Source organism: Oppia nitens, unplaced genomic scaffold (assembly GCF_028296485.1).
Source record: "Oppia nitens isolate AA-2021 unplaced genomic scaffold, nextdenovo-longstitch-racon4-pilon3 scaffold17_pilon_pilon_pilon, whole genome shotgun sequence".
In the NCBI taxonomy this organism is placed as follows: Eukaryota; Metazoa; Arthropoda; class Arachnida; order Sarcoptiformes; family Oppiidae; genus Oppia; species Oppia nitens.
The window spans coordinates 1,777,298-1,797,924 of NW_026533196.1; the positions used below are offsets into that span (position 1 = coordinate 1,777,298).

The 20,627-nt window shown below is 29.7% G+C and overlaps 10 protein-coding genes across 10 annotated transcripts; 5 read left to right on the forward strand and 5 right to left on the reverse strand.

Moving 5' to 3' along the window:
- The first annotated feature begins 4 nt into the window (after positions 1-4).
- On the forward strand, positions 5-1,179 carry LOC128965597 (uncharacterized). Its single transcript, XM_054312310.1, has one exon. The coding sequence runs from the start codon at positions 17-19 to the stop codon at positions 1,118-1,120; it is 1,104 nt and encodes a 367-aa protein (XP_054168285.1). The 5' UTR covers positions 5-16; the 3' UTR covers positions 1,121-1,179.
- Positions 1,180-1,364: 185 nt separating this feature from the next.
- Positions 1,365-5,199, reverse strand: LOC128965596 (N-alpha-acetyltransferase 25, NatB auxiliary subunit-like). Its single transcript, XM_054312309.1, has 9 exons — positions 5,072-5,199; positions 4,619-4,843; positions 4,366-4,559; positions 3,580-4,278; positions 2,945-3,508; positions 2,696-2,847; positions 2,196-2,595; positions 1,634-2,140; positions 1,365-1,566 (listed from the first exon to the last, which is right to left on the reverse strand). Exons 1-9 carry the CDS (start codon positions 5,196-5,198, stop codon positions 1,444-1,446), a joined length of 2,991 nt encoding a protein of 996 aa, XP_054168284.1. The 5' UTR covers position 5,199; the 3' UTR covers positions 1,365-1,443.
- Positions 5,200-5,699: 500 nt separating this feature from the next.
- On the forward strand, positions 5,700-6,694 carry LOC128965351 (INO80 complex subunit E-like). The gene is made up of 2 exons (XM_054312027.1): positions 5,700-5,903; positions 5,990-6,694. The coding sequence occupies exons 1-2, from the start codon at positions 5,811-5,813 to the stop codon at positions 6,626-6,628; spliced, it is 732 nt and encodes a 243-aa protein (XP_054168002.1). The 5' UTR covers positions 5,700-5,810; the 3' UTR covers positions 6,629-6,694.
- Positions 6,695-6,768: 74 nt separating this feature from the next.
- On the reverse strand, positions 6,769-7,711 carry LOC128965464 (uncharacterized). The gene is made up of 4 exons (XM_054312168.1): positions 7,300-7,711; positions 7,094-7,229; positions 6,908-7,026; positions 6,769-6,843 (listed from the first exon to the last, which is right to left on the reverse strand). Exons 1-4 carry the CDS (start codon positions 7,618-7,620, stop codon positions 6,769-6,771), a joined length of 651 nt encoding a protein of 216 aa, XP_054168143.1. The 5' UTR covers positions 7,621-7,711.
- Positions 7,712-8,625: 914 nt separating this feature from the next.
- LOC128965465 (uncharacterized) lies at positions 8,626-9,277 on the reverse strand. Its single transcript, XM_054312169.1, has 2 exons — positions 8,980-9,277; positions 8,626-8,864 (listed from the first exon to the last, which is right to left on the reverse strand). Exons 1-2 carry the CDS (start codon positions 9,068-9,070, stop codon positions 8,716-8,718), a joined length of 240 nt encoding a protein of 79 aa, XP_054168144.1. The 5' UTR covers positions 9,071-9,277; the 3' UTR covers positions 8,626-8,715.
- A 144-nt stretch (positions 9,278-9,421) lies between these two features.
- LOC128965462 (TBC1 domain family member 20-like) lies at positions 9,422-10,740 on the forward strand. Its single transcript, XM_054312165.1, has one exon. The coding sequence runs from the start codon at positions 9,564-9,566 to the stop codon at positions 10,728-10,730; it is 1,167 nt and encodes a 388-aa protein (XP_054168140.1). The 5' UTR covers positions 9,422-9,563; the 3' UTR covers positions 10,731-10,740.
- An 8-nt stretch (positions 10,741-10,748) lies between these two features.
- LOC128965463 (zinc transporter ZIP9-like) lies at positions 10,749-12,709 on the reverse strand. Its single transcript, XM_054312167.1, has 6 exons — positions 12,385-12,709; positions 12,193-12,298; positions 11,963-12,133; positions 11,794-11,889; positions 11,462-11,719; positions 10,749-11,385 (listed from the first exon to the last, which is right to left on the reverse strand). The coding sequence occupies exons 1-6, from the start codon at positions 12,478-12,480 to the stop codon at positions 11,225-11,227; spliced, it is 888 nt and encodes a 295-aa protein (XP_054168142.1). The 5' UTR covers positions 12,481-12,709; the 3' UTR covers positions 10,749-11,224.
- A 661-nt stretch (positions 12,710-13,370) lies between these two features.
- LOC128965461 (P2X purinoceptor 4-like) lies at positions 13,371-15,288 on the reverse strand. The gene is made up of 7 exons (XM_054312164.1): positions 15,170-15,288; positions 14,868-15,098; positions 14,595-14,781; positions 14,365-14,515; positions 13,690-14,297; positions 13,513-13,617; positions 13,371-13,449 (listed from the first exon to the last, which is right to left on the reverse strand). The coding sequence occupies exons 2-7, from the start codon at positions 15,005-15,007 to the stop codon at positions 13,375-13,377; spliced, it is 1,266 nt and encodes a 421-aa protein (XP_054168139.1). The 5' UTR covers positions 15,008-15,098; positions 15,170-15,288; the 3' UTR covers positions 13,371-13,374.
- Positions 15,289-15,647: 359 nt separating this feature from the next.
- On the forward strand, positions 15,648-17,832 carry LOC128965460 (notchless protein homolog 1-like). The gene is made up of 5 exons (XM_054312163.1): positions 15,648-16,650; positions 16,714-16,906; positions 16,965-17,344; positions 17,407-17,637; positions 17,723-17,832. Exons 1-5 carry the CDS (start codon positions 16,034-16,036, stop codon positions 17,733-17,735), a joined length of 1,434 nt encoding a protein of 477 aa, XP_054168138.1. The 5' UTR covers positions 15,648-16,033; the 3' UTR covers positions 17,736-17,832.
- A 1,077-nt stretch (positions 17,833-18,909) lies between these two features.
- Positions 18,910-20,156, forward strand: LOC128965554 (transmembrane protein 19-like). The gene is made up of 3 exons (XM_054312259.1): positions 18,910-19,115; positions 19,175-19,285; positions 19,354-20,156. The coding sequence occupies exons 1-3, from the start codon at positions 19,025-19,027 to the stop codon at positions 20,154-20,156; spliced, it is 1,005 nt and encodes a 334-aa protein (XP_054168234.1). The 5' UTR covers positions 18,910-19,024.
- Positions 20,157-20,627: the final 471 nt, after the last annotated feature.

Here is a 20,627-nt window from a genome sequence, read left to right on the forward strand (position 1 = left end):
ATATAAACGATAATAAATGAGTCAATTGGTGACCATTAAGATGATGGCCAACACTGACCGGCAAGTGTTGGCTCATTTTGGCTCTACGGGAGTTCCGGCTGATGCCGATTATAAACTTAAAGCCGATGACAACAAAGCGTCTAAATTGCATGTCTTGGACGTCAATACAAACATGAATTTTGTTGGCCAGCAGTCGGGAACCAAAGCGTCTGAATATTACATCGGTGTCCGCAAAGGTAATGTTCTCGAAGTTTATCCCGTGTCGATGTATCGCATGAAAGCCGTTGTCGAGTCCAATGAACGGACACAGATCTCCTCACAGGCCTCAATGACTTTCAAAGAACAATTAGAAGAAATGAAAGAGAAATTTGGTTCCCGACGGACACAAAGACAACTGGCCAGCAAACGAAAGTATGCCATCGAGTTTGGCGAAGAAGATGTCGAACACATTGAGACACAAACCAAAGAAGTTGAGACAAGTATTAATGAAGTGAAACCAAAACGAAATATCGATATTCTTCCCCAACAAACACGAGACGCGATTTCTGTCGAAGAAGTCTATGATATGAATGAAATAATTATTGAAAACGAAAGGTTTATTCTGAAACAATATGAAGAGGAAATGTTTGCTGCGATTGACAATACATTTATCAAATTTTTGTTGTCTTCTTCAAACAATTCCGATAGAAAATTAATGGCTATTTATATAGATCTTATTATAACATTAGTTAGTCTGAAAGTACCCGATTGGAAGAAATCAGATCCATTGCCATCACTTAATTCAGACGTTAAAGATTTTCTATTTGAACGATATATAACAACAGTACCAATGGGTCCCAAAAAAGTTAAATATTCATTGATTAACAAAGAGAAAGATAGACTACATATTTATGGTATAATCTTGAGTTTTATGCTTTTTAATTATAAACCAATTGAATTGGAAACACTTCAGAAAGCATTCAAAATTCAACCGAAACAACTCAAGAAATTGGTCGAAATTATCGGTTGTTATATCGAATCGATTAAAAACATTTCGGGTATCAATAGTAAGTTTGCAGTTCTTAGAGTACCACTTAATGAGTATAAAGAGGCTAAAGAAACGAGTTTCAGAAGAAAATGAGTAAAAATGTGATATTTAATGCTATAAATTATGTAAATTATATATATATTCTGATTTAAAATTCAATTACTTTAATATTTTCTGAAATAGATAAATAAAAAATTATAATTTAGCACCGGTAGATTATATTTTATTCAATAAGTATTTATTTTTAATATCTAAAATTAAACTAATTTAATTAATTTAATTTATAAAAGTGTCACATAAAATATTTAGCTATATATATATATAAACTTTTTTTAGACTGTATAATAATAAGTTATTTGTTAAATTATTATATAAGGCAATCAACCCTTTAGTTTATATACTCTTATAAAAGGTTTTCACAATCGTAATGAATGTAAATATAAAATCTTATTTTGTATAAGTGTTGACAACTCCTTAATCGATTGATTGTAACTTTTGGTAACATTATCTTTGATTTTGTCGACAATTGATTCAGAATCCTATATAAAATTATACACTAATTAATAGAAATCATTATTATTATTATTGTTTAATGATATAACAAACCGTTATTTCACAACTACTGAAACGCTCAGAAAAGACTGAACTAATATTCAATGTTTTAATTAGTTTGTCGAGACGTTGAGCCGACTCTTCAAACTTTGAAACTAATGAGACATATGTCTTGACGTATGAGTTGATAATGTCATCAGCGGTTCCTGTGGTGTCCTTTTTACGTCTAATTTTTTTATTTGAAATATTCATTTTGGATTTCATTATTGACTGACAGATTCCCATAAATATAATAGAAATACTGAGTGTTTCTACAATATTAGTCAACTGTTCCAGAGTTGTCTGAATCGATAGCAAAGTTGTTGTCTTTGATGTCATATTCTCTAATGAGTTTACAATAGAAGAAAAAATATCGGCTGACTTGACATCAGTGGTAAAGGCATCTTCTTTTGCATCATTATTGACGGCAATAATAAAGTCAATCAAAGTAATTAGTACTTCAAAATAATTAAATTTACTAAACGATACAATTCGTGATTGATGTGGGCCTTCAAGTGAAACCTAAACACAATGTTAATGTTAATACAATTCAACAATATATACGAAAATATTTTACCAATGAATCGGCAAACTTTGATGAGTGCATACAATCGATATAATCTCTAAACTTAAGCGAGAGATTACTCAAAACATCCGCTGAGTTTCGCTTTAAAGTGCCATTTGTTTGGCCGTCAACTACAGTGTTATTAGTGATTGTCGTCTCTTTTTTGATGACAACGTCTGAATTGAGATTATGTGAGGAAGCAATTACTCGGATTAATAGATTCCTAATCTTAAGCCACAATATTTCATCATTAAATGTTTGCATTTGTTTCTCTTTCAACAATTTTTCTTTGTTTTGGTGGTAACTGTTTATGACACTAAAGTCACGATTGTCGCAAATATCACTCCAAACAAACTTATCGTTTTCGACGTCAATCTCCATATAATTGATTATATTTTCAGTAGACGTGTGACTGAATAAACAAAAAAATTCGTTGTTTTTATTAAAAAACAAAAAAATTCGTTGTTTTTATTAAAAAACAAAAAATAATTTTATATTAAAATAAAACTTACTTTTTAGGCTCTAAAATGAGATCCAAAATCATGCGCTCGACGGCTGACAAACAATATTGCAATGAATTGTTAAGTCTTTCTCTTAGATTGAGAATCTCTTCAACTTTAGTAAACGATCCGTATTTATAACATGATATCAGATACTCCAGAGTCTGAAAAACCATTATTAATATTATATAATAATTAAATTAATTAAATAGTATTAATATAGTTATTATTACTAAAGTAATTAAAGGTAAAAAAACTTACATCTTTAAAGTTAGCCGAATAAAACTTAAGCATATGTCCTAACAATTGGGAACTGGCAGTAAAATGAGCGCCGGTAACCATTTTACTGGTAAACAGGTAGCCCAACGTGTCATACATGATGTGTTTGATGTCCAACGACTCAATTAGCGTATGACTAGCACCGACAGCGCCCATTGTATTGTATAACTTAATCAACATTAACTTAATGTAGAAATTAGACGGACTGCTGGCTAAAACTTTTTCAAGTATTACAACTGTTTGACTAATTAAGGAGTCGTCTAAATCTTTATCTAAAAACAATATATTTGCCATAAGAATAGCGTAGGGATCAGTTGGCTGTTGCTCTGTTGGCGTGATTTCACTTATGGAAACAATGTTCTTGTAATAGTTTTTGTAGCACTCATTCAAATGATTGACGAGTTTGAGTCGACTTTCTCTATCTAACTGATCGTTTTGTCCCAAATAATGGCAAATATAGTGACAAACTATGTGTTTGTGTAATGACTTCAATTCGTTGTAATCATTGGACACATCACTAATGGATTGTCTCATCTGAAGAACTAACTATAAATTCAATTATAGAAAAAAATATTTTTTAAACTTTAAAAAAATGTGTATTTTTAGTTAAGTCTTACATTTTGTAGTTCCTCATCAGATAAAAAAGATTTATCTAAAACATAGATGATATCAAACATAATGGCTTGTTTTGTGCCGAAATCAACAAAATATTCAAAAAGAAGATCAGTCATTGATTTGGCAACTCTTTTGATTAGATGGTCGACGTCTCCCTGAGATTGTTGTCTTCTAATTAAGATATCAAACAAATCCATTTTTGCTAAATAAGGACTTCTCAATCGATGACTTGTGGTCGAACCATCAGTTCCCCTTTGAATACATTCCTCTATAAATGTTAAAACTAATGATAGATTATGTGATGAGCAATGTTTTTGATCTCCATTTAGTTTTTTATCCAACTCATCATCTAAAATAACTGCTAATTTAATGATCTCTGAATAGTAGTCCATTTGATCGATATTATTGTCTATCAATTGTTTATAAGTTTCAAACGCCTCTTCATATCGCTCTAAATGTTTCAGTAGATCTGCCTTTTTCTTAGTTATAAAACCTAAATTGTTGTTAAGTTTAGCGCCAATAGGACTATCAATAAGTGCTAACATTTCGTTGTATTTCTTTTGCTTTTCCAGAATCAATAGATAGAGCTCGACCTCAGCTTCGGCTTCAATCTTATTTTCGTCGGCAAATTTTTGACACATCTTCTCAGCCAAAGGAAGTGTTATCTTTTGAGTTATACTTTGGTCTTTAGAAGTTATCGCCTAATTGATGGTCAAAATGTCATTCAATATTATTACTTCAATTCAATGTTATAGTTTTAAACAAAAATATTTAGATTTCAGACAAACCTGCATTAGTATACTCATAACCGCCCAAAAATAGTATGGATTCTTAGATTTGATTTTGTAGAGACCCATTGCTGTCATTTGCTGTTTCTTGTAATTACTTAACCGGACGTAAGCCATAAACAAATGCGAATGAAGTTCTTCATTATTCGGATCCTTTTTGATGGCATTCTCGTAGGCGTCAGCTATCAGATCAACTAAAAGCAAAAATAAAATTAAATTTGTTTTAAAATTTAGAAATTATAAAATCCAATACTTTTGTGAAGTTCTCGATAACAAATAGTCATCGCTTGAAGTGTCGAGTCTTCAATCGGTGACTCTGAATGCACGTCATAAAGGATCTGAAGACTGTCCTCCTGTCGGCCGAGTCTTAATAGTGCCAATGCCTTCAAAACCTTAGCACAAGTCAAGTCTTTCTGTTTCTTCAGCACTTTATCCGCCTCTTGAAGGGCTTTCTTGTTGTTGCCATTGTCTAAACAATCTGTTAAACAAATACAATACACACATGACATTTGTGGTCAACAGTAGATATCGTATAAAAATTATTTTAAAATTAAAGATATTTTAAAAATAAGTTTCTAATTAACTATAATCTTATTCAATAAAAATTTTAGTCATTAACATTATTTCCTTAAATTTATTTAAAGTAAAGTAATTCAATGCAAATGAATGGACCAAATAAAGTGATAAATCAAACAATAAGTCATACCATATATGGGCCGAAGTCGGCGCTCATTGATGTGCGATATCTCGGCATTTCTGGCCATCATTTCGGTAAACGATTGGCTATTATTTTGAAACTTAGCGACACTTTTATATGACTCAATAATAGACATAAAAATTATATTATATATCATATACTGTATAATAGGTATTAAATATAAAAAACAAATTATTTGAAATTTAATTAGAAAAACAACAAATCATTTGATTATTTATTTATTAAGCGATAGTTATGTTCAATACAGTCATGACTTGGATGTCAACACTTGAATGGCACTAATAAATCAATTGTAGCAACAATTATATAATAACATTAAATTTAGCTATTATTATATATAAATAGTAATCAATTTATTAATTATAATAAAATATTTGAAATAAATATATTTACAATGAAAAATGTAAATCAATTTTTATTATAATTTATTTTCTTCTTATTATTATATAAGCGACTCATTCAATGTAATCATTCAATTGGTATCTCATTTGAAAAACACGTTTTCGTTGAATCAATGCATTGAATGCATGCACTCATCAAATGATAACACATTTGCAATACATTTAAAGCACTCAATGCTTTGTTGACGTTATGTTTGTCAATGACTTTCAATTCATAATACATTTGTATTGACTATTGTTTACCACAACAACAGTATTATTATTATTATTATTATTATCGATATCACTGTTGACCACCTCTTCAGCGACTAAATCTGTCACCAGTGATGCCCATCTGTGACGATAATCGTGTGAACAGCAAAATAGATTACAAACAGAAGTACATCCATCTGAAGAGGAAACTCAAACTATTGATTTATGTAATTAAACAATGAATTTGTCACAAATCTCTTGAGTAACCAATTTTTCATTTGATTTTCTAAAAATATATTTATCTCGTCTTCAGGAGAATGAGTACTACACAGAAGAGTTGAATAAAGCTGAGCGACAATTACTTCAGGTGAGTCGAGACAAATCATATTTGTTGGACCGACTTCTTCAATACGAGAAGATCGAGTCGTCCACTTCTGACTCGGATAATACTGAGTCCAGTGATTCAGAGATTGAATTGAAAAAAATGGACACAAAGAAGAAGAAAATAGAATCCGTTTCAAATGATTCACCAATTAATACGAGTTCTTCGAGAAAGAAGAAAACAAATACTCAACCATCTTCTTCACGATCGAGAAGTAGTTCCACTGGAAAGCCATCGAAATCACAGTCGATGGCCATACAAGTGGATCATCCGATGACTTCTGCATCTATTTCAACTGCTACAACACCATTGTTTAAGAATGAGATTACCTCAACCATTACCTCATCAATGATGACACCAATGCTGTCATCGAAAACATCGGTCAACAGTACAATTGATGGTCACATGACATCGGAAGAATTGGAACGTCATTTAGAGTCGCGAAGACAGCCGTCGGCAATGCTAATGCCAGAGAAGACTCCACTGACAGTTCCGGTTGAACTATTCAGCAATGAGTCGTCTAATGGTCTTCCAGATGATGACCACATGAGCTTAAGACTCATCCAATGAATCCATTAAATTATTGATGAAACGAGTATTTTTGTCATAAATATAAAATGTTTATTCATAATGTTTCCGATTATTGTATATAAACTATCTTAAGATAACAAATAAATAAAATCTAAACAAAAATGTTAACAAATCATAGATTAGATAATTCTAACTAAAAAATACATTTCAGCCACGGCTACGATCATTGCACCAAATAAACCGCTTAAGACCTGCTATTAATGATAATTAAAATGTTAATCTTATGGCCACAAATGGTGATATTTTATTGAATAATACAGTGGATATGTGTGGTTCCGGAAGAGAATATTCAACAGCTTTGTAGACGAAGATAAAAGTGCCACCAATTGTGAGAAAAGCGTTGAACACAGCTATGAGAGTCGGACGCATTTGACGGACTGTTGGATCAGTTATTTAAGACATGAATTTAATGTTCATTAGATAACAATACTGCACATGACTTACATTCATAGCCCAATGAAAAACTAGAAGCACTCTCTTTGTCTGAACTGATGCCACCCATCGATGTGGTCATCGATTTGTAATCTTTTACCGATTGTTTGCAATTCAGTTCAATCAATCGCTCTTCAAGTTCTTTGTTCTTGAGATTAAATAAAAAAAAATAAATAAATATAGTTTATAACAAAAAGTGACACTAATTGAAGCCAAACCTTTCGAGATTGTGGTAAAATAACTTTGCATTCATCGAGAAATTGATAAAAAAATAAATCATAATTGGAATCAATTCGTTGCAGATATTTATGAATTGATGATAATGTGTCGTAAGTGATGAGCTGTTTGTTGTCATCCTCGGTGTCCACGGCTTTCCTCAATTCATTGATTGAGTACTTCAATTGGTCGTTGTCTTCGGCGTCCACTTCGATCGCCTTTTTAATAGTTCTGCGAATTTTGTTACCCAATCGATAGGAACAAAGTCGTGGATCAATCTTATTGTTTGTGAATGACTTCATTGTCTGGTCATCGGTGGTCATAATCGGATGTATGCCTTTTGTTGTCAAATGTCTATCAATTTGAAACTCACTCTACAGTTGATGTTTTGTAAACAAAAGTGGGCGGAAACGGCTTAATGTGGAGTTACGCCCACTTTGGGCACAATTTTTAAAGGTATTAACAATTATTATTATTATTATAAATTATATCTTATATAATAATAGTGTATTTATAACCTATTTATAACTTATATATAAACTATTTTTACTAATGTTTTGTGTTTAGTATTTATAGTAATTTGTTTATTAATTCAATAGTTTTTATAAGTTAGTGATGAATGACACAAATCACACAAAATATTAATTGACAATAAAATTATTTATAATGAAATATATAAAACTTATGCCATCAGCTAAACAATCATTTGACCCAAACTTTGAATTGAATTTGTTGTTACATTAATTTTAAAATATTTAATTATGCAAATTCATAATTAAAAAAATAATTTTTAATATAAATTTATTGTGAAGACAAAGTAATTATTTGTTTGTAAATAAATTTATACAATATATATATAATTAATATTATCTTAAATTTGAAATTGATTTTAGACTTTTGTCTTAAATACTTTCCTTATAATTATTATTATTATACAAATATAAGGTCTAAATTTTGGCATAAAAATTAATCTTTAAATATATAATTTATACTCTAACAGTCTAACTGTTATACTCTTAACATGTTATTAATAGGTTTCAGTTTTAAAGCTAAGAATATGTAGATTTTTTTATTGTATTAATATAAAATATAAAATATAAAATAATTTTTTATATGTGTTGTTCAATGTTTAATAAAATTAAAAACTAATAAACATAAAACCAATTTTTTAGTATAAAAAAATTTAGTTTTGCAAAATACATTAAATAATTTAATTTAAAAACTTATTTAAATACAAATATACTGTTTTTTCATCTGAATTATTATATTTAATATTTACTGAATTAATGAGAAAATAAATTAAATAAAAAATAAATTACACATAATTTTATTAAAATAATCATTTTTTTATTTGACAGAAAATAAATCATATGATAAATGAATTATTGATTTGAAATATTTTTTTCACAAATAATTATTTATTTTTTCTGACCACTAGTTGTGGCGATTTGTTTGCCGTCGTTATCGGCTTTAGCTCTGCACTCATCCTCTATGTTCTTACGGATCGCTTTTGTCACCTCTTTCTGTAGCATTTGATTCTTCGTCAGTTTCTTCTGCTTTTTCGGTGCTGTCGACAGAATTAGACAATAAATAAATAAATATATATTACTATGACTTTGTCATTGATGACAAACAAATGTCAAAACAAATATCAGTTATAATTAAATTTTTAAAAACCATACATTTGTTGACCCGATTGGACCCCCTATGGACTGAATGTTGTTTGGCATTAGCGGGCAGTTTGGCCTTAACTTTGAGCTTTCCCTGAGACATACCTTTAATAGTATTGACAACTCATATATCTATAGATTTGTGTGTATTTATTTAGACTAGTATTTAAAAAGTTAGGGATATTTTATGTTAGGTTATACACAATTTGGATAATCAATTGACAATACTTTAAACAATATACAGTCACTTAACCTAACATATCATACATTTAACACTTTTCAAAACACATTTTATATCAATCATGTGTTCAAATAAACAATTCATAATAACTGTTACTTCAATAGGGGTCTAATGTATTGTTAATAATTATTGCAATTTATATATAACTTATTTTTAAAAGGGGTTCAAAAAAATTGTATAATTTTTGTAAAATATCTAATATGTTATGCATTGCATTATTGAGTGATTACAACGTAAACAGTGATTACAAATGAAAATTGTAATAATTATTAATTAATTAAATTTATGTATTAATTAGGTTTCAATTGAATCCATTGTTTTAATTGATGTTTTGTTGGTTTATGTCATAAAAACAATGAAACAAATTGTCGACAATTGTGTGGATAAGTCATCGCTAAAAGACAAATGTGATGATCAAAGTGATGAAGAGTTTGATTCCAATATTAGTGATAATGAAGACGACAATAATGACAATCATTTTGTATATTTGTCTGACAATGAGGTTCAGCAGATGTCTCAGGTGTTAACAAGTCTTAAGCTGTCGGACACTAAAGCGTTGAGACGATTGGCCAAAACTGCCGACGGCTTTATTAACGATAGTCTGCGCCAACAGATATGGCCAAAAGTGAGCAAATTATCGGTGATTGGGACGAGTCCTCGACCTGACACAGACACCATTGAAAGTCATCCCTTTTATAATCAGGTGGTTATGGATGTCAACAGATCTCTGAAGCGATTTCCGCCCTCTATAGACACTAATCAAAGGATATCAATGCAAGACTCACTGATTCGGCTGATTATGAGAGTTCTAATCAAAAATCCAGATCTGAATTACTTTCAGGGATATCATGACATATGTGTGACATTCCTGATGGTATTGGGCGAAGAAATGGCTTTCTATGTGGTGAACCAATTGTCGAAAACACATTTCAGAGTATATATGGAGAAGACTATGGAAAAAACTCAGGACTTGTTGGATATAATACCGATTGTGGTCAGAGAGGAGAACAAGACATTGAGTGAACACTTGGAGAGATCAGAAGTGGGAACAATCTTTGCACTGAGTTGGGTCATCACTTGGTTCAGTCATGTATTGCCCACTTATGAAGACGTCACCCGACTCTTTGACTTTTTTCTTGTCAGTCACAGTCTAATGCCATTCTATCTAACAGTTGCTATACTTCTCTACAAACAAAATCAGATTCTCGACACCGACTGTGATATGCCATCTGTACACCAGTTTCTAACTCGTATTCCAGAAACAGAAGAACTGCCAATTGAAATGTTGATTGAGTCAGCCATGGATCTGATACGACGATATCCGCCAAATGATATGATTAGAGCTCAAGAGAGAGCAAAGAAATTAAGACAAAAAGCAGAAAATAGTAGAAATGTTGGTTTATTTAGCAAAATGTTTGATTTGAGATATTTATTCAACACATTCACTAAATTTAATTTCATGTCAATCACTATTGTTATTGTATTGAGTGCTGCAGTCTTTCAATTTTATCGTAATATTTAAAATTATTCCCTAAATATATTTATCAATTTCATACGTTAAGTCATAGAAAAAAAGTATTTTTTATTTATTTTGATTTATTAAACAACGTTTTAATTGATTTTTTCAAATAAATGATTTATTGCCGTATAATGAATGTCCTTTTCATGACATTCTCTGTTTTTTTTGTCATAAATTATTATACAATTATTGTGTGAACTTTTTTCAATGACATTCTTCTTCAATTATAACAATTAATCTCAAACTTTGTCTATACCTCATGTCTTTGGAACTGATGAATCACTTATGGCGAAGACTGTTAGAAGAGTCGTTCACAATACATGGATTTGATGGGACATATATCACAGACAACTTCGGAGACATGTATGGTATAACTTATCGTAATTAATAAATCTCTTTTTGTTTTCGTTTTGTTTGTTGGTTGACTCCATACAGTCAAACAATTCACAAAATAAATTATTTTTATATAAACTATTTAACAATAAATTTATATACCATTAATGATGATGATTAACAGTCAATAAAGATGGTATAAAAGAGCCAAATATTAAAGCTAAAAGTTCAGTAATTTTTAAGTGTTGGTGTTGTGTTATCTCAGGTAATACATGAACAGTGGCCACATATAAAAAAGTGCCGGCACTAAATAACATTGCTATACCTATGGTTTAAATTGATGACATGAATAACATTTAGTCAAATATTACGGTAATTACAAATAAAAAATTATGTCAAACCTGTGGCGTTATAGTCGGAAAGGGCTTCTTTGGCGCCCTGACTGATGCCGAAAAATGTGATAAATGCAGCTATCGGTGCACTCAATGAAAACGCAAGTAAATGTTTGCGTAGTTTAGATCGTTCGAGTCCTTCGTGCATCAGGAATGTGACCAAACCAAAAGCTGCCGGTGCTTTGTGCAGCATTATAGCCAAAAATACTATCATCTCTACGTCGGTATGAGATGTGGTGGCCGCCGCTCCCAACGCAATACCGTCGGCTAATTGAATAATTTTATGTATAATCGAAAATAAATTGGGTGAAGATAGTGACCGGTAATCAAAAATTACTAACCGGCAGAATGAACCACTAAACCAATGGTTGCCGTTATTTTTGAAGATCTCTTGGGAATCACAGATTTAGATAAACTATCGCCGTTTTCGGCCAATTCTTATAAATTGATAAAAACATTGTTTACCATAAGTATATCATATCATATAATTTGTTTGTGTGTATAACAGACCACTTTGTAGTGACACATAAGTGTTGGAAGGAGTTGTGTGTCGGTTAGAGAACTGGTCGATCAATAACATCAACACAAAACCCGTTACTAAAGTCAGGCCAATAACTGAATGTGGGTTGTCTTCAGTTCGGGTCTGATTAGTGGCCATTGATTTGAGATGAGCGTGAAATTCTGGACATAAGATAATTGTTTTTGACATTTCATTTTAGTGAAACAAATTGGTTTTAAACCGTGTGATGATGTGTACAATGTGTTAACCCCTTCGGGTATTATAACGCTGAGGGCAGTGCCCACTAAAATACCGGATCCCAGAACCGTCAACAGTCTGACTCTGTCCTAATCATGATAAACAACATATTGAATCAAAATACAACTTCATATATGACCAAATGGTGACATTATTATCAAATAAGATAACATACCTCCGAAAAATTAAACACCAGAGGAATGGTTCCCGAAAAGTAACTGCCGAAAAGCATGGAAAATGATAACAACATCAAAATAGTAAATTGATCCATAATTGGGTGAAGATAGTGACCGGTGATCAAAACAAAGTAAATACAAAAGATTTATCGATGGATCAAATATGTCAACAATTGGCTGTCATTTAGTATTAAATTGCATTCAAATAACTATATAATCAAATGTTTTAACTTTAAAAACAATACAAATTACACGTCAATGGATATAAATGTTTGTTAATATCACTGTAATGTATATCATATACAACTATAACTAAGTCGTCGTCAAAATGTTTGTATTGTAATGTATGGCAAATAAACATTAAAATTCAATGCAATACATAATAAGCATATGTTTTACCAGTTTTTTCATGACTTTCACTTTACATCTAAATATGATTTATCACTCGCTTTGAAACTTTTATTTTATTTATTTAAAAAACTTCAATATATGTATAAATCATTGAATGGATTTAGCTTTAGAGTAAATTGTTGAAAAATATCATATTTTATTTATTTTATATAATTATTTTATAATCTATTTTTTAACAAAACTATTGATATTAAATTAACACTAAATATTGAAACATTTCTTTAACTATCTATAGTTTTAATTAGTTAAAATTTTTATTTGTAATTATACTGTATAATAAAATTGAAAATTTCAAGTTATATAATAATTTCAATAATATCAATATAATTGTAATATAAACCAATTATACATTAGTAGTATAATACTGTATAAATACCAGTAAAGTACAGTACAATATAAGATAAATAATATTTGTTAATTAATTGTTAATTAAAAAAAGTCAAACACTTTACATATACTATGAATTCCATAATTACGTTAATGACTAGTAATTTAAATTACCAGTATTTAAAAATATACTGTTTATCTTATAATATATTAATTTATATCAAAATATGATTTAAAATTTGTTGGACAAATCATTGGTCCATAAAATTATTACTTCGTTGATCATCGGATGAAGTTCTTTGTCTTAGATTGGCTGCCATCATATCCTATAATTTAACAACAAAAAAAATTAACAAAAATTATGAATATTTTAATCAATTAGTTGAGACCGTATATTGAGTGTTCACTTGTTCCACATATTGATACTTCTTGTCCTTATAATATTTTCCCCCTTTATTCAGATAAAGCACAACTATATCACAGATAATTGTTGTCTAAAAAATATATAATTAAATTGTTTCAGTTTAATAAAGTTTAAGAGTTTAATATTCTGTATAATGACTAACAATAGCGAGCAATCCAAGTCCTGAACCGAGTTTTATGACCAGAGGTATAAAATTGAATTTTCCGGCCGAACCGCTAACTAATAAGACAAACCTAATACCCGTAGCCTTATATAGTGTGCGCCGGTTATTGTCATAATAGTTGGAGTAACGAAAGTTCCAGCCCTTAGCTATACTAGTGTGCGGATCGTCCAAACGTTTGAACGAATACTTTGGGACACAGTATTTGAGATCAAAGTCCAAATTGCAGTCCCAATTGATTTCTATGCCAATGACTCCACCGTATTGTGAAATCTGGTCGTAGTCCTGGTCAGCCCACCTAACAATATCGTTGAGCACAAAGACAGGACATCCGGCATTCATAATCGGATCGTAAGTACAATCTCTAAGTTTAGATGAATTATCGATTTCAATGATATTCCTTCTTCTGATATTATAATCACTGAAACGAATGCTATTTTTAATCAAAACCGTAAAGTTTTTTGTTGCCGTAAATAATGGTTTGTTGTCTTTGAGTGGATAGTCATCTTTCTCGACCGGACACCAGCCATCTATTTCACACGTGTAGACACCCTTTCGTGTTGAGTTAACACACTTTCCGGTTGCAATACCTTTTAAATATACATAATATTATAATATTTATTATAATTTAATGAAAAATCATAAAATATTGCAAACCGTGTCCTAATAGAAAAACTTTGTCGTCACAGAAACCCTTTATGTTTGGATCACAGACAGCGTCAGAAACATCTGCATCTTCAGGACAGACACCCAGTGACTGGTTTGGTGTTAATATCATATTTGTGGTCACGAAAAACGCTCCGTTTTCCTAATATATCATTCAGTATTTTTCAGAAAAAAAAATCTCAAAATTTAAAGTTTAAATAATAATAATAATAGTTTCATACCGATGCCGGCACCACCAGATCAGTTGTGTCCCAAATTCTTACATAGAGATCCATATCCTCAATATAGTTGTCATTGAAATCATTTTGTGTTAAATTTCTTGTGGATAAAACTCCTTTGACTTTAGTGGTCACCGAACTTTCGACACCCGAAAACTCTTGATATCCTTTTTTGTAAATAAGGATAAAACTATTTATGGAAATTAATTATAAATAATTGTTTACAATTAGCATATGATTTGCAAAAATAAAATAATTTTTTTTAGCAGAAACTACCCGACAATGTATGAGATAATAACGGCTTGTATTAAACGATTCAAAATTCCCACTTTTCGGCTCTTAATGTGGACTATCTTTGGTGTCTTGTACTCAAAAAAACTGCAAAGATTTTCCCTCAAAGATTCGCTTAAAGACATTATCAGATCATTTAGTAATTATTTTTTAAGGCTTTAAAAGTATACTACACTATACTGTACTTAAAAGTGTAATTTGATGTAAAGATTTTAACTGAAAATTTTAAATTATACAAAACATTAATTATAACTTATAAATGATTAAAATTTATTATATATACAAACAATCAGTTTTGCAAATTGGTTGTAAAAAGCCTCAAAAATCTTTCATAAAACGCCTACTTTGATGTCTATAATGTACTAAAAGTAATATCTATTTTGTATTATTTATTTGAATAACATTAACGACTGTTTATACAAATCACTGTTTCAATAATAAACATTACATTTATACACAATTTTGTATAAAATTAACAATTTTCTATATAAATCACAAAAACATTACAAACATATCAATCAAAAGTTTGTCAAAAAAAACTTTACGGTTATAGTACAGTATATATAGTATTGTAATACAGTTTAATATCGTTGTTATATAAATATATATCAAAAATAGTTTACGACAATAATTATAAACCAAAAATTATTTAATAAATAAGATTATTAAACAAATAAATAATTAAATTAAATGAACTATAATTTGGCTATTTTTTACATAAATTTGTGAATTACATTAAATAATAAATTAATATTTATTAAAAGATATGTTTAATAATTGCCAATATATTGTTATTGAGTTTTATAAAAACTGTTAATTAAATGAGCGTTTGATTACAACATAAGTGTTACTAACAATTGAATGCATAATAATTTTGTTAATAAAAAACACACAAAAATGTATTATTGAACTCAATTTGCAAACACATTGTGTCATATGTTATGCTAAACACAAACACAAATACAAAGTGTAAACAAACGCTTACGTAATGATTGAATGGCTTTTAAAAGACAACACATGAGAGACATTGAAAGCACGTGTTATTCATATGTTAATAGACTTGAATCAAATTGTGTGATAAAATCGGTGATAATATTATTATTATCTGAGTTTAGTTTAGATCATCAAAAGTATTGCGACGACCAGACCTAATGATGAACGATTCGGTGAAGACAATAGTGGTTCAGCTGAAGTCAGAGTCGGACGAATCATTCGGTAATCCGTTTGATATACCGGTGGACATCAGTTCAGACAAATTGCAACTTATTTGCAATGCTTTACTTCAAAATGAAAAACAAGTGCCGTATCTGTTCTTTGCCAATGACATCGAGATTACAAAAAGTCTTAAGCAAACCATTGAATCTAATCCATCGTTGTTTGAGTTTGAGAAATGTTTGGACATTGTGTGCGCCCCTCAGGCCGTGTTTCACGTGCAGGCCGTCTCCCGATGCACGTCATCCATAGCCGGCCACTCGGATGCTGTCGTATCTGTACAGTTTAGTCCCGACGGAACACATTTAGCCTCCGGTTCCGGTGATACTACTGTCCGTTTTTGGGATGTGACCACTGAAACGCCAAAATTTACGTGTAGTGCTCACCGAAACTGGGTCCTGGCCATAGCCTGGTCTCCTAATGGCCAACGATTAGCCTCCGCTGATAAAAGTGGGATTATATATATTTGGGATCCAAAAACAGGTAAACAAATTGGTAGTCCGTTGTCAGCTCACAAACAATGGGTAAACTCAATGTCTTGGGAACCATTTCATTTGTAAGTTTAAAATAACAATTGATTGACAAATAATTACAAAACTAATTGATTGAATTTGTTTAGTGATCCCGATTGTCGTCGTTTGGCCAGCGCTTCAAAGGACTGTTCAGTTAGAATATGGGATACAGTTCTTCAAAAAGTACTTTTCACTATTAATGGACACTTGCAAAGTGTTACGTGTGTTAAATGGGGTGGAAGTGGTCTTATATACACTGCATCTCAAGATAGAACTGTTAAAGTGTGGAGAAGCGATACGGTATGTCCACTATTTTAATGGTTGATATATAGAGGTAATCTCTTAAATTTAATTTTAGGGTATCCTTTGTCGGACACTTGAAGGACACGCTCATTGGGTCAATACATTAGCACTGTCTACAGATTATGTGATGAGAACGGCTGCATTTGATCCGGCCTTTCCTAATGATAGGATTGAATTGAATACAAATATTGATTTGATGGTTAAAAATGCTAAACAACGGTATCAATTAGTACGCAATGATAACGAACGGCTAGTATCGGGTTCTGATGACTTCACTTTGTTTCTATGGTTTCCCGAAAAAGATAAGAAATGTTTATCACGAATGACAGGACATCAACAGCTGATAAATGACGTGAAGTTTTCACCCGACGCTCGCATTATTGCAAGCGCTTCGTTTGATAAATCAATTAAACTGTGGGACGGAAAAAACGGAAAGTTAGTTAACTATTTAAATTGAATTTATTTTTAAAATATTTAAATTAATAATATATTCACAGATTTATTACATCACTTCGTGGACACGTTAAGGCTGTCTATCAAATTTCTTGGTCGGCAGACAACCGACTTCTAGTGAGTGGAAGCGCTGACTCGACTCTAAAAGTTTGGGATATTATTGACAAAAAACTTATGATTGATTTACCCGGACATGCGGATGAAGTTTATGCCATCGATTGGAGTCCCGACGGAGAACGAGTGGCCAGCGGTGGCAAAGATAAAGTCCTCAAATTGTAATCTTTATAATTATTTTGCTTTTTATTTATTTAGTTTTGTTTTAATTAAAATTAATAATTTAATTTTTCTTTATTTATTTAGATGGAAAAGATAATGAAACAACAAATTTATTTGTATCCATATATAATCAATTTGTATTTATATTTCATTATTAAACATTTATATTTTAAATAAAATAATTTTTTACTATCGCCGATAATTTATTGGTATATTTTAAATTTTCATATTTATTATTATTTATAGAATAATTATTTATATAAACAAACTATAAATATAATATACAATTATTTTAAATAAAATTTAATAAAAAAAAACTTTGTTATATAAAATCACTCAAAATAGGTGAGACTGGGTTTTTTGGGAAATAACTTCTCAATGGAATTGAGTAAAAATATTTTATTTGCAACTATCCATTTTGGTAATATACATATTGGGAATGGTATAAAAAAATGTGTGTTCGTAAAAGAGAACTGTTATGTAGCTCATGGAGGTATTACTTGCAGATAATTAAACTTAAATTATATTATTTAGTGATATTTTCTAATGTGTTTCTATTTATATTGTTTTCAAATAAAATGTGCTTTATCATTGAAAAACAATATTTCAAAAAAGTATCCAGATATATCGAATTTAGCTACTACATATTTCAACTAGAATATATCATATAATCAATCAAATTTTACTAGTACATATTGTACATATCAAGATAATTTTAATATTATAATTTAATTTGAGTCATTGTATTTAATTATAAAATATTATTGAATTCTAATATCCTATCAAATCTAACAATCCATAAATATACAGATAAAACATTTATAACATTTATAACTATAATAATTAAATAAAGATTATTTAAAAGTTGATAATCATATTAAAAGTACTGTATATATTGATAACAATAATACTGATAACATTGATATAACATAAAAATCTATTAAAATTTCAAATACATTGTAAGTACAGGTATACAGATATTTATAAATTATAAACATTGAAAATATGTGTTTAAAAATAGTAATGCATTTAAATAACCTAAACATTGATTGAAAACATGTTTTATGAGTTGACTCTTAACTTAAACTCATAGTATTTTGTGTCTTAATATTATTTATTTTTTAAATTTATATATAATATTAATTTAATATATTATCAAATTAAACAACTAATACAGTCTATAATGCAGTTATTGCTATACACATATCATATGAATAAATATATAATTTTAATTAAATAAATTAATTTTCAATTAAATGAAAGTCATTGTCGAGAAAGTCATTGAAAAAGCATTTATAATATTTTGATTGCAATTAAAAAAAGTGACTTTCAATTAATTTTCTGTTTAATTATCTGATTTGATGGTCAACTAACTGATCAACTAATATGTCGCTGATATCTGCAGCTACACTACTGACCATAACATTGCCGATTGCACTCATCTTGTGGTTTATATCACTCATCTACTCTTCAAATGGTTTGTCATCTAAAACATTAATAACCGGTTTTTTTAGACTAAATTGATGTCAATTGCAGAGATCAGTGGTCCGACACCAATCAGATGTATTGTTTCAATTGTCTTACCATTTATTATATCCTTCAGTGGATTTTATAAGAATAGTTTGTCTTTCACTGGCGCTGTATTAGGTTTTTGCAATTATCACCAAAAATATAATTATTTAATACTAACAATGATTTGTTTGTTTAATTTAAAGCCTTAATCATTGGATTTATCATATCATTAAGTAACTCATGTTTTACGGCTTCATTGCTGACATTCTTCATTACATCATCGGTGGCCACTAAATATAAAAATGAAATAAAACGTCAATTGGAAGATGATTTCAAAGAAGGTGGTCAAAGAAATTGGGTTCAAGTGATATCCAATGGAGTGGTGGCCGCGGAGTTGGCTTTCTTTTATTACTTGGAGACCGGAAGCGCTGAAATACCAATTGATTTTATAGCGGATTATAACCTTTCCTGGTTATCAATCGGTGTTTTAGGATCTCTGTGCTGTGCCAATGGTGATACCTGGGCTTCAGAATTGGGATCTGTACTATCAAATGGCAATCCATATTTGATAACAACTTTAAGAAGTGTTCCTAAAGGGACTAATGGAGGGGTTTCTCTAATTGGACTAATTGTCAGTGCTTTGGGAGGACTTGTAGTCTCAATAAGTTTTATGTTAACAAATATGATATGTCGTATATGTTATGGTGATAGTGAACAGTATGCCTCTAGTCCTGAACAGTGGCCACTACTTCTTGTTGGACTATTTGCCGGACTTTTTGGTTCAATAATTGATTCATTATTAGGCGCTACTCTTCAATACTCTGGGTTTAACACCAAAAATAAAAAGATAGTCCAGAGGAAGGGTCCCGACGTTAAGCATATCTGCGGAAAGGCATTACTGGACAATCATTCAGTGAATTTGTTGTCAAACTTTATTACAGCATTTGTTTCACCATATTTTGCATTTTATTTATGGAGTTATTATTATGAAGACATTGATCTCTAAAAAAATGTTAAATTAAAATTAAAATAACAACTAAAATAATGCACATAAATGCAGAAATATAATATAATTTATTACTATTAATATAAGCACAAAATCATTTACAAACAAACAAAAAATTAATACATTTTATTATACGATTGTTTCATCATATAATAAATAGTATAAAAGCAATCGTATAATAAAATGTATTAATTTTTTGTAAATGATTTTGTGCTTATATTTAATACTACGGTAAATATTTTATATATTTTTAATTTATAAAATTTTTAAATAATAATTATTATTATTGTTAAGGTAATCTATTTTACTAATGTATTTTTAGATTTTATAAAAATAAATTTTGTTAAAAAACTGATGTTTGATTAGTCAAATTAGGTCACTAATAGATTTGTTGTTTCAAATTAATATAACAATTAATATATTGTTTCAAAAAATTAATACAAAATTTTAGGTATGAAATGAAATTCAATA

What these genes read in the sequence shown, in the direction of transcription:
- LOC128965462 (XM_054312165.1), top strand. Translation starts at nt 9,564, where the DNA reads ATGAAACAAATTGTCGACAATTGTGTGGATAAGTCATCGCTAAAAGAC.
- LOC128965465 (XM_054312169.1), bottom strand. Translation starts at nt 9,070, where the DNA reads ATGTCTCAGGGAAAGCTCAAAGTTAAGGCCAAACTGCCCGCTAATGCC. An exon ending in GTCCAATCGGGTCAACAAAT is followed by an intron (nt 8,865 to 8,979) that starts GTATGGTTTTTA and finishes TTCTGTCGACAG; the next exon opens with CACCGAAAAAGCAGAAGAAA.
- LOC128965461 (XM_054312164.1), bottom strand. Translation starts at nt 15,007, where the DNA reads ATGTCTTTAAGCGAATCTTTGAGGGAAAATCTTTGCAGTTTTTTTGAG. An exon ending in ATCTGGTGGTGCCGGCATCG is followed by an intron (nt 14,516 to 14,594) that starts GTATGAAACTAT and finishes ATGATATATTAG; the next exon opens with GAAAACGGAGCGTTTTTCGT. An exon ending in GACTTGGATTGCTCGCTATT is followed by an intron (nt 13,618 to 13,689) that starts GTTAGTCATTAT and finishes TATATTTTTTAG; the next exon opens with ACAACAATTATCTGTGATAT.
- LOC128965460 (XM_054312163.1), top strand. Translation starts at nt 16,034, where the DNA reads ATGATGAACGATTCGGTGAAGACAATAGTGGTTCAGCTGAAGTCAGAG. An exon ending in AAGTGTGGAGAAGCGATACG is followed by an intron (nt 16,907 to 16,964) that starts GTATGTCCACTA and finishes ATTTAATTTTAG; the next exon opens with GGTATCCTTTGTCGGACACT. An exon ending in TGGGACGGAAAAAACGGAAA is followed by an intron (nt 17,345 to 17,406) that starts GTTAGTTAACTA and finishes ATATATTCACAG; the next exon opens with ATTTATTACATCACTTCGTG.
- LOC128965596 (XM_054312309.1), bottom strand. Translation starts at nt 5,198, where the DNA reads ATGTCTATTATTGAGTCATATAAAAGTGTCGCTAAGTTTCAAAATAAT. An exon ending in TTATCGAGAACTTCACAAAA is followed by an intron (nt 4,560 to 4,618) that starts GTATTGGATTTT and finishes TTTTGCTTTTAG; the next exon opens with TTGATCTGATAGCTGACGCC. An exon ending in ATTCGGCTAACTTTAAAGAT is followed by an intron (nt 2,848 to 2,944) that starts GTAAGTTTTTTT and finishes ATGGTTTTTCAG; the next exon opens with ACTCTGGAGTATCTGATATC.
- LOC128965554 (XM_054312259.1), top strand. Translation starts at nt 19,025, where the DNA reads ATGTCGCTGATATCTGCAGCTACACTACTGACCATAACATTGCCGATT. An exon ending in ACTCATCTACTCTTCAAATG is followed by an intron (nt 19,116 to 19,174) that starts GTTTGTCATCTA and finishes TGTCAATTGCAG; the next exon opens with AGATCAGTGGTCCGACACCA. An exon ending in TTTCACTGGCGCTGTATTAG is followed by an intron (nt 19,286 to 19,353) that starts GTTTTTGCAATT and finishes TTTAATTTAAAG; the next exon opens with CCTTAATCATTGGATTTATC.
- LOC128965351 (XM_054312027.1), top strand. Translation starts at nt 5,811, where the DNA reads ATGCCCATCTGTGACGATAATCGTGTGAACAGCAAAATAGATTACAAA. An exon ending in AACTCAAACTATTGATTTAT is followed by an intron (nt 5,904 to 5,989) that starts GTAATTAAACAA and finishes TCTCGTCTTCAG; the next exon opens with GAGAATGAGTACTACACAGA.
- LOC128965464 (XM_054312168.1), bottom strand. Translation starts at nt 7,620, where the DNA reads ATGACCACCGATGACCAGACAATGAAGTCATTCACAAACAATAAGATT. An exon ending in TTTTTCATTGGGCTATGAAT is followed by an intron (nt 7,027 to 7,093) that starts GTAAGTCATGTG and finishes CTGATCCAACAG; the next exon opens with TCCGTCAAATGCGTCCGACT. An exon ending in CGGAACCACACATATCCACT is followed by an intron (nt 6,844 to 6,907) that starts GTATTATTCAAT and finishes TATCATTAATAG; the next exon opens with CAGGTCTTAAGCGGTTTATT.
- LOC128965597 (XM_054312310.1), top strand. Translation starts at nt 17, where the DNA reads ATGAGTCAATTGGTGACCATTAAGATGATGGCCAACACTGACCGGCAA.
- LOC128965463 (XM_054312167.1), bottom strand. Translation starts at nt 12,480, where the DNA reads ATGGATCAATTTACTATTTTGATGTTGTTATCATTTTCCATGCTTTTC. An exon ending in TGGTGTTTAATTTTTCGGAG is followed by an intron (nt 12,299 to 12,384) that starts GTATGTTATCTT and finishes TATCATGATTAG; the next exon opens with GACAGAGTCAGACTGTTGAC. An exon ending in ATTGTACACATCATCACACG is followed by an intron (nt 12,134 to 12,192) that starts GTTTAAAACCAA and finishes TCTTATGTCCAG; the next exon opens with AATTTCACGCTCATCTCAAA.